Source organism: Myotis davidii, unplaced genomic scaffold, assembly GCF_000327345.1.
Source record: "Myotis davidii unplaced genomic scaffold, ASM32734v1 scaffold509, whole genome shotgun sequence".
Classification (NCBI taxonomy): Eukaryota; Metazoa; Chordata; class Mammalia; order Chiroptera; family Vespertilionidae; genus Myotis; species Myotis davidii.
Window position 1 is genome coordinate 1,120,546 of NW_006382996.1, and position 13,657 is coordinate 1,134,202.

The window sequence follows — 13,657 nt, forward strand, 5'->3', positions numbered from 1 at the left end:
CCAGGGGACAGAACCAGGAAGGATCCCAGAGGGAGGAAGAGAACAGATCCCAGGAAGAGAGAAACTTCTGCGGTGACGTGGGGAATGGCGGTGGGTCCTCGCAGGAGGACCCGGGAGGGCTCCGCCTGCGCTCCCGGGGCCCCGGCAGAGAGCTTCTCACCAGGCAGGGCGGGGAGGCAGCGAGAGTCACGACTCCGAGAAGGAAAGGGAGATGCCGGAGAGGGGGCTCCAGGCCGATCCGGCTGCGGGTAGCGCAGAGGCCCTGCTCCGTGAACAGGTTCCCCGTGTTCCGGCTCCCCGAGGCCCCATCTCTATGGCTGCAGAAAGGCCTGACAGTCTCCTTCCCTCGGCACTGCCCGGAGTCTGGAAGCCACGAGGGCGAAGACCTCCTCGGTCCTTCCACCACAGTCGTGCCTCTTACTCAGTGTTCCCCGTGGCCGGAGCCTGGGGAGCCGCCAACAGCCGCCTGGGGAGGCTACTGTGGGACCGTGGGAATCGGCGATATTCAGGTTCAGTTTTCCCCCAACCACCGCGCCACCCTTGCAGCAACCTCTGGGGCAACAGGAAACAGCTGCTCAGTGCAGCCCCCACCTGGTGATGGGTCAAGGTGGGGGAGGAGAGAAAACAGAGACTTAAAAGGCCTGGGAGAAAATCGGGGGAGGAAAAACACCTTAAAAACGCTCCAACGCTACCAAAAGTGGGCTTTACTTTTGCGGGGGGCGGGGGGAGGCCAGCAGTGAGTACTGTAAAATATAACTTGAATCTCAACAGCTTAAATGGGAAGGAGCAAGGGTGGGGGGGAGGTAGGGAGAGCCGCGACCTTAGGTAGTCTCAGGCTCTTCCTTGAACCTGGAGCTTGCCAATGCTCACGAGCCTGTGGTCGGCAGCCCCACCGGCTGAGCCCTGTGCCCCTATAGTCCCTTTTCTCCTCCTTCACCCCCTAAAAGAGCAAAGGTTAGGCCCCACCCCTGCTGAGTCAGCCAGGGAGGGAGGCAGGCATCCCTCGGGCCTTTCCGGGGGGGCTGGCCCTCAAACTTACCCATGTCAGGCGGGCAGGCCGGGCTCCGGGGCTGGGACCACCCAGCTCCTCGCCGTCCTTGACTCCCCCTTCACGTGAAGGCTGGCGATCCTCCCAAACTGAGCCGGGAACTAGCACGAATCGAAAAGCCAATGTATGCTTCCTGCAAACCACAGCCTGAACTGCTGTAGGGTGATGTCCCTGTGTGACAGACTGGGGTGGAGAGGGAGGAGGGAAGGGCGGGGCTTTCTCTGGGTGGAGAGGGAGGAGGCGGCGAGGACAGGGCAGAACCAGGAGAAATATGGAGGGAGGTTAGATCTGTGTTGACTCTCCAGGGCCTTGGTAGGAAAAGAGAGTGGCAGAGGGGGGAGGAAACAGTTGCATCTAGTAAGAGGGAGAAGGTTCTCGATGAATGCTGAGAAACGTGGACGTCCGAGGGGCGGGGATAGAGGGATACAAATGACCTTTAGAATCACAGTTCCCAGGTCTGCATCTGGGTAACATGGGAAAGCAAAACAGAAAGGGCTTACCCAGTCCCTTGGGCCTTCTGAATCAGCTCCTTACCCACTCCAGAGCAAGGACCTAGTGTCCCCACCTCCGGAACTCGGCATTTCCCCAAATCCAGGTTTTTCTGGAAACAAACTACTGGGCACAGGTGGCTCAGGGGCTCCACCTTCCGTCCAAAACATGACACACAAGAGAGTGGTGCCAAGGACGTCATAAGACAGATGGGAGTAAACTTGGAGGACCCTACCCCACCCCTGGCGCCTCTCCCAAAGCCCCTCCCCAACCTTCAGCCCCCAAGGGCCTCTGAATTGGGAAGTTTGTCCCCACCCTTCTCTGGCCAACTTGAAAGCCTCAGGGGTGGAGCTTATAGATGTAGCCTCCTCCTCAGGACTAAAGCTCGCGTTTGTAAACAGTCATTAGCTAAGAACCACATCTCAGCAAATGGCCTTCAAGTTTCAAAATGGTGAGATCAGTTCTTGCAGTCTCCAGTCCTGCCACCAGAGGGAAGTAGATGGGTCCAGGCCAGAAAACTTCAGGGGCACCAAATCCGACCTTGCACTGTAATAGGCACCTGTTTCAAACTAAAATGCCTGTACTTGAGTTCTTCTAACCCTGAACCTTTTAGTGGGAAATTATCTAATTCCATTACAGCTCAGAAGTCCAAGCCCGGGAACCCTGGAAACTGCTCTTCTCCTGTAACACACTTTCCTCAACTTTAGTAAGGGGTCTGTCTTTGCGGAGCTACGGATAGGCCTCATGGCATTTTATACCCTGCATTGCCTCAATCACATACAAGTCAAAGCTTGCCCAAAATATAAATCAGGAAGCAGAACACTTTCTGGAAAAAAATGGTCTAGGTATAGTAGAGAAAATCCTTTTGAGTCAATTTTTACACAGATCAGTATTAACCCTTCAGAACATGCACCACCATTTCCTAAAAATTAAATGCATACATTGATTAACCCTTGCCTTTTTTTAAAAACAGCAGTTTCTAAACCCAACCCCCTTTCCCAATGTGCACTTCTAACAAGACCCACAGTTGTCCATCAATCCAAGACTGGTTGGGTTTTTTTTGGGGGGGGGGGGCGCCCATTTTAAACATATGGCCTACTTTGTGAGGTTTTGTGTGGCAACTCTAAAATTACTGTTAAAAACATCAGTGTTGCCCTAACCAGTCTGGCTCAGTGGATAGAGCATCAGCCTGCTCGATTCCGGTCAAGGGTATGTACCTTGGTTGTGGGCACATCCCCAGTAGGGGGTGTGCAGGAGGCAGCTGATCCATGTCTCTCTCTCATCAGTGTTTCTAACTCTCTATCCTCTCCCTTCCTCTCTCTAAAAAATCAATTTAAAAAAAAGCTGCTCAACTTAAAAAAACAAAACAGAATTAACTTCAGTGTTGGCTGTGTTGTTAGGACCAAGAAAAACAGATTCGGAGAGATGTACATTTTATTGGAAACCTTACTCTTCAGACAGAACACAATGTCTTCAATCAAGGCTCTCACGTGCCTTAACAGAGAAAACTGAACTTTTGGGATTGGGGTCAAGGAGAGACAGCTTGGAGGAAGAGTGCTGGGATCCCCTCAAGAATGCTCTTCGGCCAGTTTAGCAGCTTTTGCCACAGCTTCTTCAATGGGCCCCACCATATAGAAGGCCTGTTCTGGGAGATGGTCATATTCACCTGTAGGGATCTGTTGGAATCCTTTGATGGTCTCCTTCAGGGGTACCAACTTCCTGGTGAGAAGTGGAGAGATATCAACTTTACATCCCCACTTGAGGCTACCAGTCAGAATGTGATGAATTCATCTAGAAATCTTTTCTCAGCAAGCTTCCCTCACAAATCGAACTTACAGGACATGATACAGTATGGATTAAGAACAAATGATCTGGAGACACATATTCTGGGTTCAAATTCTTGCTCTATACGTTGGCTGCAATATTGGGACTGGTTATGTTAAACCTTCCTGTGTTATAAGTCCCCTAATTTGTAAAACAAGATAATGCCTTCCTCATAGGATCTTGTAATTCACTTAGAAGAGTAGCTAACACTGAATGCACTCAGTGTTGGCTGATAAATAATACATGTCTCACTCTCAGAATACAGTATTTCCAAAGAAAATTAATGGGAAATAGCTTGTTTCATTTTTTAAAATTATGTAATTAGGCGCGATATATTTATACATTGTCTGATGGCTGCTGCAATCTTAACATTACACAGCAAGCATTCAAGAGATTTCAGTTTCTCTGCCACTTATGTGCAGGTTTATACTTGAAATCTCACCTGCCAAAATCTGTTGGAATCCTTTGATGGTCTCCTTCAGGGGTACCAACTTCCCCATATGACCTGTAAAGACCTCAGCAACCTGGAATGGCTGAGACAAGAAACGCTGTATTTTCCGTGCACGGGACACAGTCAACTTGTCTTCCTCAGAAAGTTCATCCATACCCAGAATGGCAATGATATCCTGGAGGGATTTGTAGAGACCCCATTAACATGCACTAGAAACTGTCTGTCTCATTTTTCCTTGCTCTAAAGCAAAGCATAGAAGTCACCAGGGAAGACCTGATCCTAATACAGTCCCTTAATTCCCTCTGTATGATTTTATGGACACTAATCTCACCTGCAATAATACTCACCTGTAGGATCTTTTGCACCCCACGGGCAACATCATAATGCTCGTTGCCAACAATGTTGGGATCCATGATGCGAGAGGTGGAATCTAGAGGATCCACAGCTGGGTAGATGCCCAGTTCAGCAATAGCACGGGACAACACTGTGGTAGCATCCAAATGGGCAAAGGTAGTGGCAGGGGCAGGGTCAGTCAAGTCATCGGCAGGCACATAGATAGCCTAAAGTGAGTCAAAAAGCCATGAGGAACAACAGAAGCCAAAGCTAATTAATTCTACTTAAGCCATCCCCTTTCCTAACCTGTCCTCATTCTCACTCCATCTTAGCAATCAAGAGTCCACCTCAAAAGAACCTTCTTACCACCCTAATAGCGGCTGAGTTTACAGATTATCTGGTCCCTGTAAGCTGTAATGAAAGAATTTATATTGTCATTCCTTTAAAAAAATGTTTGTATTGATTTCTGAGAGAGAGGAAGGGAGAGGGACTGAGATATAGACACATCAATGGGAGAGAGATCGATTGACTGCCTCCTGCACACCCCATACTGTGGATGGAGCCTGCAACCCAGGCATGTGCCCTGACCGGGAATCAAACCAGCGACCACATGGTTCATGGGTCGATGTCCAACTACTGAGCACACCGGCTGGGCCATTCCTTCTGTTTTTCATCTACATTTTAACTCTATTATAGTCATACCCACTTTCTGAATTAAAACAAAAAAACCTTGAACCACAGTTCACTAGAAAAATGAATCATGAAAGTTACCACACAACTTAGACACAGTTTTATAATTTTACTATAAACACCATATATAAACATTTAAAAATTTGTAGTACATTAATGCAACACATTTACTGCTCAGTTTCCATGTAGTTTGACTCTCCCTCAGGCTGGAAACCACTACTTTGTGATCTACATTTATTCAACTATTTTAGATGAATGTTTAACCTTTTAGCATTTTTAACATGAACATACAGAATTTTACCCTTAATTTCAGGGAGCACATGAACCCAGTTAAAGGCCTCTTGAGATGTAAGTAACTAAGTTTGATGCTTCTCAGTACATGCCTTTATACAAATTAAACCTTCATTTACTTAATTGTTCTTACCTGTACAGAAGTGATAGATCCCTTCTTGGTAGTGGTGATTCTTTCCTGCATGGTACCCATATCAGTAGCCAGGGTAGGCTGGTAGCCTACAGCAGAAGGGATTCTGCCCAATAAAGCAGACACCTAAAAAAAAAAAAAAGAACTAAGAACGAAAGGTCTTAGGTATCTGTATCTTCAGCCTCATTTGCATCATCCCATAGAAAGGTTAAATGAACTAGCTCTCTTACCTCTGAGCCAGCCTGGGTGAAGCGGAAGATGTTATCGATAAACAGCAGTACATCTTGGCCTTCTTGGTCTCTGAAGTATTCAGCCACAGTCAGTCCAGTCAGAGCGACCCGGGCACGAGCACCAGGTGGTTCATTCATTTGACCGTACACCAGTGCGACCTGCAATAATCATACACCATCAGAAAACTTGAATGTGGAGCCCAGGGATCATTGACGCAGGCTCCAGAGGCAGACTTATCCAAATGTAGGAAACTCGACTGCATAATTAGCGGTCGTGGGGGATTGTTAGCACTCTCCCCTAGCAAAAAGAAAATCCGACAGAGGAGTATGGAAGCCATATATCCCAAGGTCCCCAAATCAGTTAAACTACAAAAAAGCTCCCTTCTCAGAAGGTGTTAATGTATTTATTCACAAGTTTTGTTTCCTTTTAGAGTTGCAGTTCAAAACATAAAAGATAATTTCTTGTATCACTGAGGTAAGTCTGAAAATTACTGAGGTAGTAGGAAGGAAATAAACTCTCCCCAAAATTAGCTTTCAAATGATGGGTCTATCTACCATAAAAAGTCTGGAAAAGTAATCAAATGTGCACCAGCAGTGTATTACAAATTGGGGGGAAAACACTGACAGGAATTTCCTTTGTAGGTCTTGGGACACTAAAATGAAAACAAACCAGGGCTTCTGCTAGCAATGCAGTAATTTCCTAGCACACCTACTATGTGAGCATTAATGAGTTCGGTGCTCACCTTGGAGGTAGCATCTTTTAAGTTGATAACACCAGACTCAATCATTTCATGGTATAAGTCATTGCCCTCTCGTGTTCTCTCACCAACACCAGCAAACACAGAATAACCACCATGGGCTTTGGCAACGTTGTTGATTAACTCCATGATCAGTACAGTCTTGCCAACTCCTGCACCACCAAAGAGCCCTGGGAGAGGTTGAGAAAAAAGAACAGTTAAGAGTTCTATATTCCTAAAGAATGCAAATTAAAAAAAAAAAGTTCTTTCCATCTTTTTCCCTCTCAGAAATGGCATCTGGCTTCAGCAAACTCAGAAGAACGAAAGTCAGAAGCTATTCATCAGCAAGGGGCAGATCCTCAGTACCCACTCATAACATGGTAGGATTTTTTTCTCCCCACACTGTTTGGAAAATATGCACCCACCACTAACATACCAATTTTGCCACCCTTGGCATAGGGAGCCAGGAGATCCACAACCTTGATACCAGTAACCAAAATTTCCTGCTCAACACTCATCTCAACGAACTCAGGAGCCTCAGCATGAATAGCAGCAAATCTACAAAGGCAGAAGAGAAGACCAGTGTCTATTCATCTTGTTGAAAGGTTCCTCTCAATTCTCAAGTGTAACCCTTTACTTAGTCTCATCTCCTCTTACCAAGGGGAATTTCATTATCTTGGGAAACAATAATCCCTTCACCTGCCAACTTTAACTGTCATAAAGATTTTCCTTTGCCTGGCCAGCGTGGCTCAGTGGTTGAGCATCGACCTATGAACTAGGAAGTCACAGTTCGATTCCCAGTCAGGGCACATGCCCAGGTTGCAGGCTCGCTCTGGTGGGGCATGCAGGAGGCAGCCCTTCGATGATTCTCTCTCATCATTAATGTTTTCTCTCTCTCCCCCCCCCCACCCCGTCCCTCCTTTCCTCTCTCTGAAATCAAAAAAAGATTTTCCTTTACTGAGTCCTAACCTAACAGCACTTCTCCACACACGAAACATGCAAGTTCTGGAAATCTCACAACATAAGCCATCGGCATTAAAACTCACTTAAATAATCAACTTGGGTCCTAAGCAGGTGTTTTTTTCTACCATCAGAATTTCTGCATCCTTAATTTTCTTCAAAAGAAATTCCATTGTGTAGCTTTAATAATCGAATATGACAGCCTTTTAAGTATTCTCCACAGAAAAATTCTGCCATACTAAGAAGCGTCACCTAATGTATAACACTGCAAGAAAAAGCAGTTCCTCTGTGTATAGATGCAGCGAGAGGATACTTACTGTTTGGTTTTGATGGGGCCTCTCTCATCAATAGGTTCTCCAATGACATTCATAATTCGGCCCAAGGTCTCAGGACCAACGGGAATTCTGATGGGTGCACCAGAATCCAGGACTTTCTGGCCTCTAACCAAGCCTTCTGTACCATCCATGGCAATGGTCCTTACAGTGCTCTCACCTGTCAGATAAAGGCATTGCTGCAGGGTGGTACATACAACCAACATGGCTTCATGGTATTTAACATAGTGTAGGTGGCATGGAAGACATAAGTCAACCAAGACTCCTTCTCAGTACCGAAAGGTGGCTTCAGCAAACTCAGAAGAACGAAAGTCATTTTGATAAAATCATCATGGAAGGAAAACAGCCGGGATCGGGGCCTATGTGAGCTAAACTCTACTATCCCTGACAATTCTACTTACCCAGGTGCTGGGCCACCTCCAACACCAGCCTGGTCTCCCGGCCTTGCACTTCCAGGGCGTTCAGGATGGGCGGCAGTCCCTCGTCGAACTGGACGTCCACCACCGCACCGATGACGGCCACGATCCGCCCGGTGGCGGCGCCTGGCTTAGGCGCCGGGGACGTCTGGGCGGCATAGTCTCTGGCTAACAGACAAGAAAGATTGGCAGGAGCTGGGGTCGGGGCAGTTAAAAGGTCACTGGGGGCCCGGACTCAACCCACAAGGTCTGGAGAATTCAGCCCAAGCCCGACCTCCTTCCGCTTGCAGGGAAGGCGTGTCCGGAGGGAGGGCCGTGCAGGAACCCAAAAGCGCCTGCACAATTCTCCATCTTCATACACAAAACCCCATCATTCGTGAGTTCGGTGTCCCCATTCCACGGGAAGGTCATTGCACCTGCCCGCACTTTTCCGTCACACTGCGCCTCCCTTTTCCGAAATTAGACGGAATTCGATGGAAGAAAGCGCCCCTGGATGAACCGTTCTTGTTCTCCATCCGTTAGAGGGCAGGGAGCGGCCATGGCGTTCTTCAAGCACCGGATACCCTAGGCCCGAGCGACAATCGCCCTGGCTCAAGGTCATGGGGCTGCAGAAACAAACCCAGCTACTACAAAAAGGCACTTACCAGGCTGGAGCACTGCCGGGGCGGCCCGCAGTAAGAGCTGGGCTTGGGGTAACGGCGCTGAGGGGCTGAGTCCCCGCAAGGCCCCGGAGGCCGAGGCTGCGGCCACACGACCCACAAGACCCAACATGGCGGAGTCCGGGTGGAGACTGAACACAGCAGCAGTAGCGGCCGCCAACATCTCGGCAATGGGGGCGAGGCCTACTCTGCAGTAGGCACGCCCATTGGGTGAGTTTGCTGCTCATCATCAGCAGCGCTGCTCCTATAGGTTAATAATCTCTCATTTTCTCAATCATTGGTCAAAATTGGTGCTAATCTGAATTCCTTTTTTTTACTGGACATGGTCAGGCTAGGTGCAACCCTCAGAGCCTCAAAGCTTAATTGGACGACAGGGACGTCAGTTAGAGGCAGTACTTGGCGGAACTACGTTTAGGAAGGGGGCCGAGTTCCTGTCGGGAAGCACGTGGGCGGTAGGGCTGCCCTTGGGCTCTCTCCTCAGATAGGACCTTGAGCTGGATGACAGTGTCGGGGGCGGGGGTTCGGGAAGTGGTGTCTTAGTTCAGCACCGCTGATGGTGACCTTGGCGAAGTCATGGCCTTTTCTGAGAGTCAAAACACGACTTTCCTCTTGCAGTAGTGAGGTTGGAAGCTTACAGACAGCTCAGCAGGTCAGCAATCCCGACAAATATAAAGCTGTACAATGAAATCAGTTAATGTCAGCAGTCTTTAATGTGCTAGGCATTAAAGAGATATAAATAAGACCTAGGAGGTCCCTTTTAAGAAAGAGGAGCAAACAATGCAGTGAAGTGTGATGAGTCCTGGTTAAGTGGGTGCACGAAAAAGGAGGGGATAAATTTGGGTCGCCTAGAGATGTGGGGAATTGCCTCAGAGTGGAGGAGGCTGATAGTTGGGAAACAGAAATTCCTTGGGTAAATAAAAAGGAGGGATATTACAAGCACACCTTTGCATAAAATAGCATGTTCCTTTTGTGGAAATACAGGTGAGGAAGGGAAAAAGAAAGAGTAGCAAAGAGAGGAGTATAAAAAGAGAAACAGGAGCCAGGTCTCGGCTTTGGATGAGAGTGGAGGCTAGGTAGAGGTAGATGTGTGAAAGTGTTCCTTGAGTATGGAAAATCATAAAATAAACAGGGCAGTCTTTTCTGAAGTATTGATTTTATTCAGAGCTTTTTGGGGGCAGGATGGGAGAGACTCTCAATCTGTTAGAACAAACATGACCATATGGAGTAGTTTGGCATGGAGCTATCTTCCCCAAACTTTCTCCCACCAGCCCACATTAGTTCTCATTTTTCTGCATATAGTGAAAAAGTTTTCTCTTTGGCAGTGTAGGGATACTATTGAAGGATTTAAAGGAGAAAACTGGAAGAGAATGTTAAATTTGAGGTGCTTATGGTAATCGTGCCTAGTAAGAGGGATAGAACCCAAGGAAAACAACAACCTGTATGGAGCAAGCAAAGAAAAATGAACACAAAAAGAAGCAGCAGAGGAATAAGAGGACCAAGGACATTGATGTTAAAAATCAAGGAAAGAATATTGAGAAAGGTGGTTAATAATATCAATCACATAATCATATAAAATAAGAGCTGAAAAGGACCTACTCAATTTGGCAACCAGGAATTCATTCCATGGTGAAGTGTATCAAAGATAATTTCAATGAACTGCATCAATTAACACCAGATATAAAATTAATTATCTGTGCTCTTATGGGGGTAAGGAGGGGGCGTTGCAGGAAGCAGCCAATTGATGTTTCTCTTTCACATAGATCAGCGGTTCTCAACCTGTGGGTCTCGACCCGTTTGGGGTTCGAATGACCCTTTCACAGGGGTCACGTGACCTAAGACCATCAGAAAACACATATATAATTACATATTGTTTTTGTGATTAATCTCTATGCTTTAATTATGTTCAATTTGTAACAATGAAAAGACATCCTGCATATCAGATATTTACATTACGATTCATAATAACAGTAGCAAAATTACAGTTATGAAGTAGCAACGAAAATAATTTTATGGTTGGGGGGGTCACCACAACATAAGGAACTGTATTAAAGGGTCGCGGCATTAGGAAGGTTGAGAACCACTGACATAGATGTTTCTCCCTTTCCCTTTCTTTCTAAAAATGAATAAAAACATGTGTTTGTTTTTAAAAAGGACCTATATCCCAGGTGATGTGGCTCAATGGTTGAGTATCGACCTATGAACCAAGAGGTCGGTCACGGTTGGATTCCTGGTCAAGGCATGTGCCCAGGTTTCAGGCTTGATCCCCAGTGTGGGGCGTGGAGGAGGCAGCCAATCAATGATTCTCTCTCATCATTAGTGTTTCTCTCCCTCTCCCTTCCTCTCTTAAATCAATAAAAGTATGTTAAAATAAACAAAAAAACCTATATATTTCACTTGCTTCCCTCAACTAATAGAGATAAAGTTTCTATAGATAGGATAGGATATTCCTTAAGAGCACTGCCACTGTAGCCATGTCATTGGGCAAGTTATTTAAAATCTCTGTTCAGGCACTTTCCCTCCAGGGAGCACACCTACCCTTTCTTCCCTTTCAAGAGAGCATCTCCTAAATTCTAAGGGTCCTCAGGAGACTTGCAACCAGCAGAGCAATGGGCTACTGCAGCTCATCCTAGGCCAGCGGTCGGCAAACTACAGCCGCGAGCCACATGCGGCTCTTTGGTTCCTTGAGTATGGCCGCGATGTTTCAATCACACTGTACGTGCGCGCCCGCATGTGGTATTTTGTGGAAGAGCCACACTCAAGGAGTCACAGTTTGCCAACTACTGTCCTAGGCTAACCCCCTGAACCTGTCCCCAAGTTCCCCTTGTCTCTGACTTTCCAGTGAGCCAAAGCAGCTCCACCTGGGCTCTCTCCTATTGCTTTTCCTATCCTAAGCCCTTCCTTGTTTCACTGTCCCTAGCTTTAATAAATGTACTCTCAGTAACATAAGATCTCTGTACATCACTTTCCTCATCTATAAAAGAGATAATAAAATGGGAATAATCTCATAGGGTTGTTTTGAGAAATAACTAGATTAATACATGAAAGAAGCATTTAGAACAAGCATGTCAAACTCAAAGGCTAACATGGGCCAAATAAACAAGGTTTAAGTTTATGTGGTCCACAAAAAAAAACAAAAGCTTCAATTTTCATAGAAAAGTAGGTTTATTTCGATAGAGATACGCTCAATACAAAGGGCTGAAATAAATGAGTGATCATTAACATAAAATAGAACATTTTAATAAAAATTAATTTTTTCTTGAACATTAACTTACCAGACACTGAATAACTGCACAAATTAATAAGTGTAACGCAAATAAACCTATTTTTCTTGTTCTCCAAAAGCAAAACACTTCCTGTTGCGCACACCAAACAAGTCAGTCCAAGACTAGTGATGTGTCAATCGGCTGCTGAAATATTCGCTGCTAGTATTAGTGGAGAAAAATGGTGTGCCTATGCATAAAGGAAATGAATGCAACATGATTATAATAATTGGTCATTAGCGAATGTTGTAGTTTGTTAATAATTATGTATAACAGGATATTGTAAAAATTAAGTTACAAAATTTTTATTGAACGTTTCTTACATACTGTTATATTGACTGGGCCGCAAAAATATTCATTGTGGGCCACATGTGGCCCACAGGCCTCGAGTTTGACATGCTTGATTTAGAACAATGCCTGGCATACAGTGATATTTGTGTCAGCTAGTATTTTTAGTTATTATTGACTTAGTGGTAAGATCCTTTGGTCTCAGTCAAAATTTTATTAACCATTAAACAGTTAAACTGACACTTCACTTAATCCAGGTGTCAAAGTAAAGATTTTCACATAAATTCCCAGGTAACTGAAACTCATCACTTTAAAATCATCACTTTAGAGAGCAAGAGAGAGGGAGATAGAAACATTGATGAAAGAGAAACATCATCAATTGGCTGTATTCTGCATACCCTCTACTGGGGACTAAGCCTGAAACCAGGCATGTGCCCTAACCAGGAATTGAACCATGTGACCTCTTGGTTCCTGGGTCGACACTCTACTCCGAGACACATGGGCTGGGCAAAAATATTTTTAGAAAGGAAGGAAGAGGGCCAAAACCGGTTTGGCTCAGTGGATAGAGCGTCGGCCTGCGGACTGAAGGGTCCCGGGTTCGATTCCGGTCAAGGGCATGTACCTGGGTGGCGGGCACATCCCCAGTGGGAGATGTGCAGGAGGCAGCTGGTCGATGTTTCTCTCTCATCGATGTTTCTGACTCTCTATCTCTCTCCCTTCCTTTCTGTAAAAAATCAATAAAATATATTTTAAAAAAAAAAGAAAAAAAGAAAGGAAGGAAGAGGGAGAAACATTGATGGGATGAGAGCAGAACATCCATGGGCTATCTCCTCGGAACATGGAATGACGCCCAATTGAGCAATACCTGCCAGGGCTAAAACACCACTTTTTTAAAAAATATATTTTATTGATTTTTTACAGAGAGGAAGGGAGAGAAATAGAGAGTTAGAAACATCGATGAGAGAGAAACATCGATTAGCCGCCTCCTGCACACTCCCCACCGGGGACGCGCCCGCAACCAAGGCACATGCCCCCGACCGGAATCGAACCCGGGACCCCCCTGAGTCCGCAGGCCGACGCTCCATCCACTGAGCCAAACTGGTCAGGGCTAAAACACCACTTTTTGAAAAGTTATCACACATTTATCTGTTCTCTTAGCAGATTATCAAGTAAACTTTTTCTTTGACATTTGAGCTATTAAATCTTTGTATCATATTGCAAAGCTAAATGCTTAAATGCTACTGAAGTAGATATATAGGTTGTCCCCCGCATATGCATATACCCTTTAGAGCTGATAGCTCAATTGTTGTTTCTTTTAAGATTTAACCCATTGGAATTAATCATTATTCAAAATGTGTAAATATTTTGTGGGACACCCTATATCAGAGGTGGGCAACCCCTGGCACGCGTGCCAAACATGGCACGCCAGGCACTTTTGCTGGCACTCGAAACCCTCTCTTATAATCTTCCATTTACAATTTTTTTCTTAATATTGACTTTTTTAAAAAATATATTTTAT

The 13,657-nt window shown here is 45.7% G+C and overlaps 2 protein-coding genes across 4 annotated transcripts in view; both read right to left on the bottom strand.

Annotated features, from left to right (window-relative positions):
- Nucleotides 1-1,236, bottom strand: part of BAZ2A (bromodomain adjacent to zinc finger domain 2A) — a 35,448-nt gene extending 34,212 nt beyond the window's left edge. For 2 of the 3 annotated variants that reach the window (XM_006777884.2, XM_006777885.2), the window contains exon 1: nucleotides 1,040-1,235. In XM_006777884.2, coding sequence (XP_006777947.1) covers nucleotides 1,040-1,043 — 4 coding nt within the window. In that variant the 5' untranslated portion in view covers nucleotides 1,044-1,235. Of the gene's footprint in view, nucleotides 1-1,039 lie in introns of all 3 variants that reach the window. The other variant, XM_015557446.1, reaches the window with a different exon arrangement.
- Nucleotides 1,237-4,021: 2,785 nt separating this feature from the next.
- On the bottom strand, nucleotides 4,022-8,742 carry ATP5B (ATP synthase, H+ transporting, mitochondrial F1 complex, beta polypeptide). Its single transcript, XM_015557413.1, has 8 exons — nucleotides 8,576-8,742; nucleotides 7,917-8,099; nucleotides 7,501-7,675; nucleotides 6,660-6,781; nucleotides 6,230-6,414; nucleotides 5,487-5,645; nucleotides 5,260-5,382; nucleotides 4,022-4,372 (listed from the first exon to the last, which is right to left on the bottom strand). Exons 1-8 carry the CDS (start codon nucleotides 8,700-8,702, stop codon nucleotides 4,022-4,024), a joined length of 1,425 nt encoding a protein of 474 aa, XP_015412899.1. The 5' UTR covers nucleotides 8,703-8,742.
- Between the last annotated feature and the right edge of the window lie 4,915 nt (nucleotides 8,743-13,657).

What these genes read in the sequence shown, in the direction of transcription:
- ATP5B (XM_015557413.1), bottom strand. Translation starts at nt 8,702, where the DNA reads ATGTTGGGTCTTGTGGGTCGTGTGGCCGCAGCCTCGGCCTCCGGGGCC. An exon ending in TGCCAAGGGTGGCAAAATTG is followed by an intron (nt 6,415 to 6,659) that starts GTATGTTAGTGG and finishes AACCTCTCCCAG; the next exon opens with GGCTCTTTGGTGGTGCAGGA. An exon ending in GATCTATCACTTCTGTACAG is followed by an intron (nt 4,373 to 5,259) that starts GTAAGAACAATT and finishes GACTCACTTTAG; the next exon opens with GCTATCTATGTGCCTGCCGA.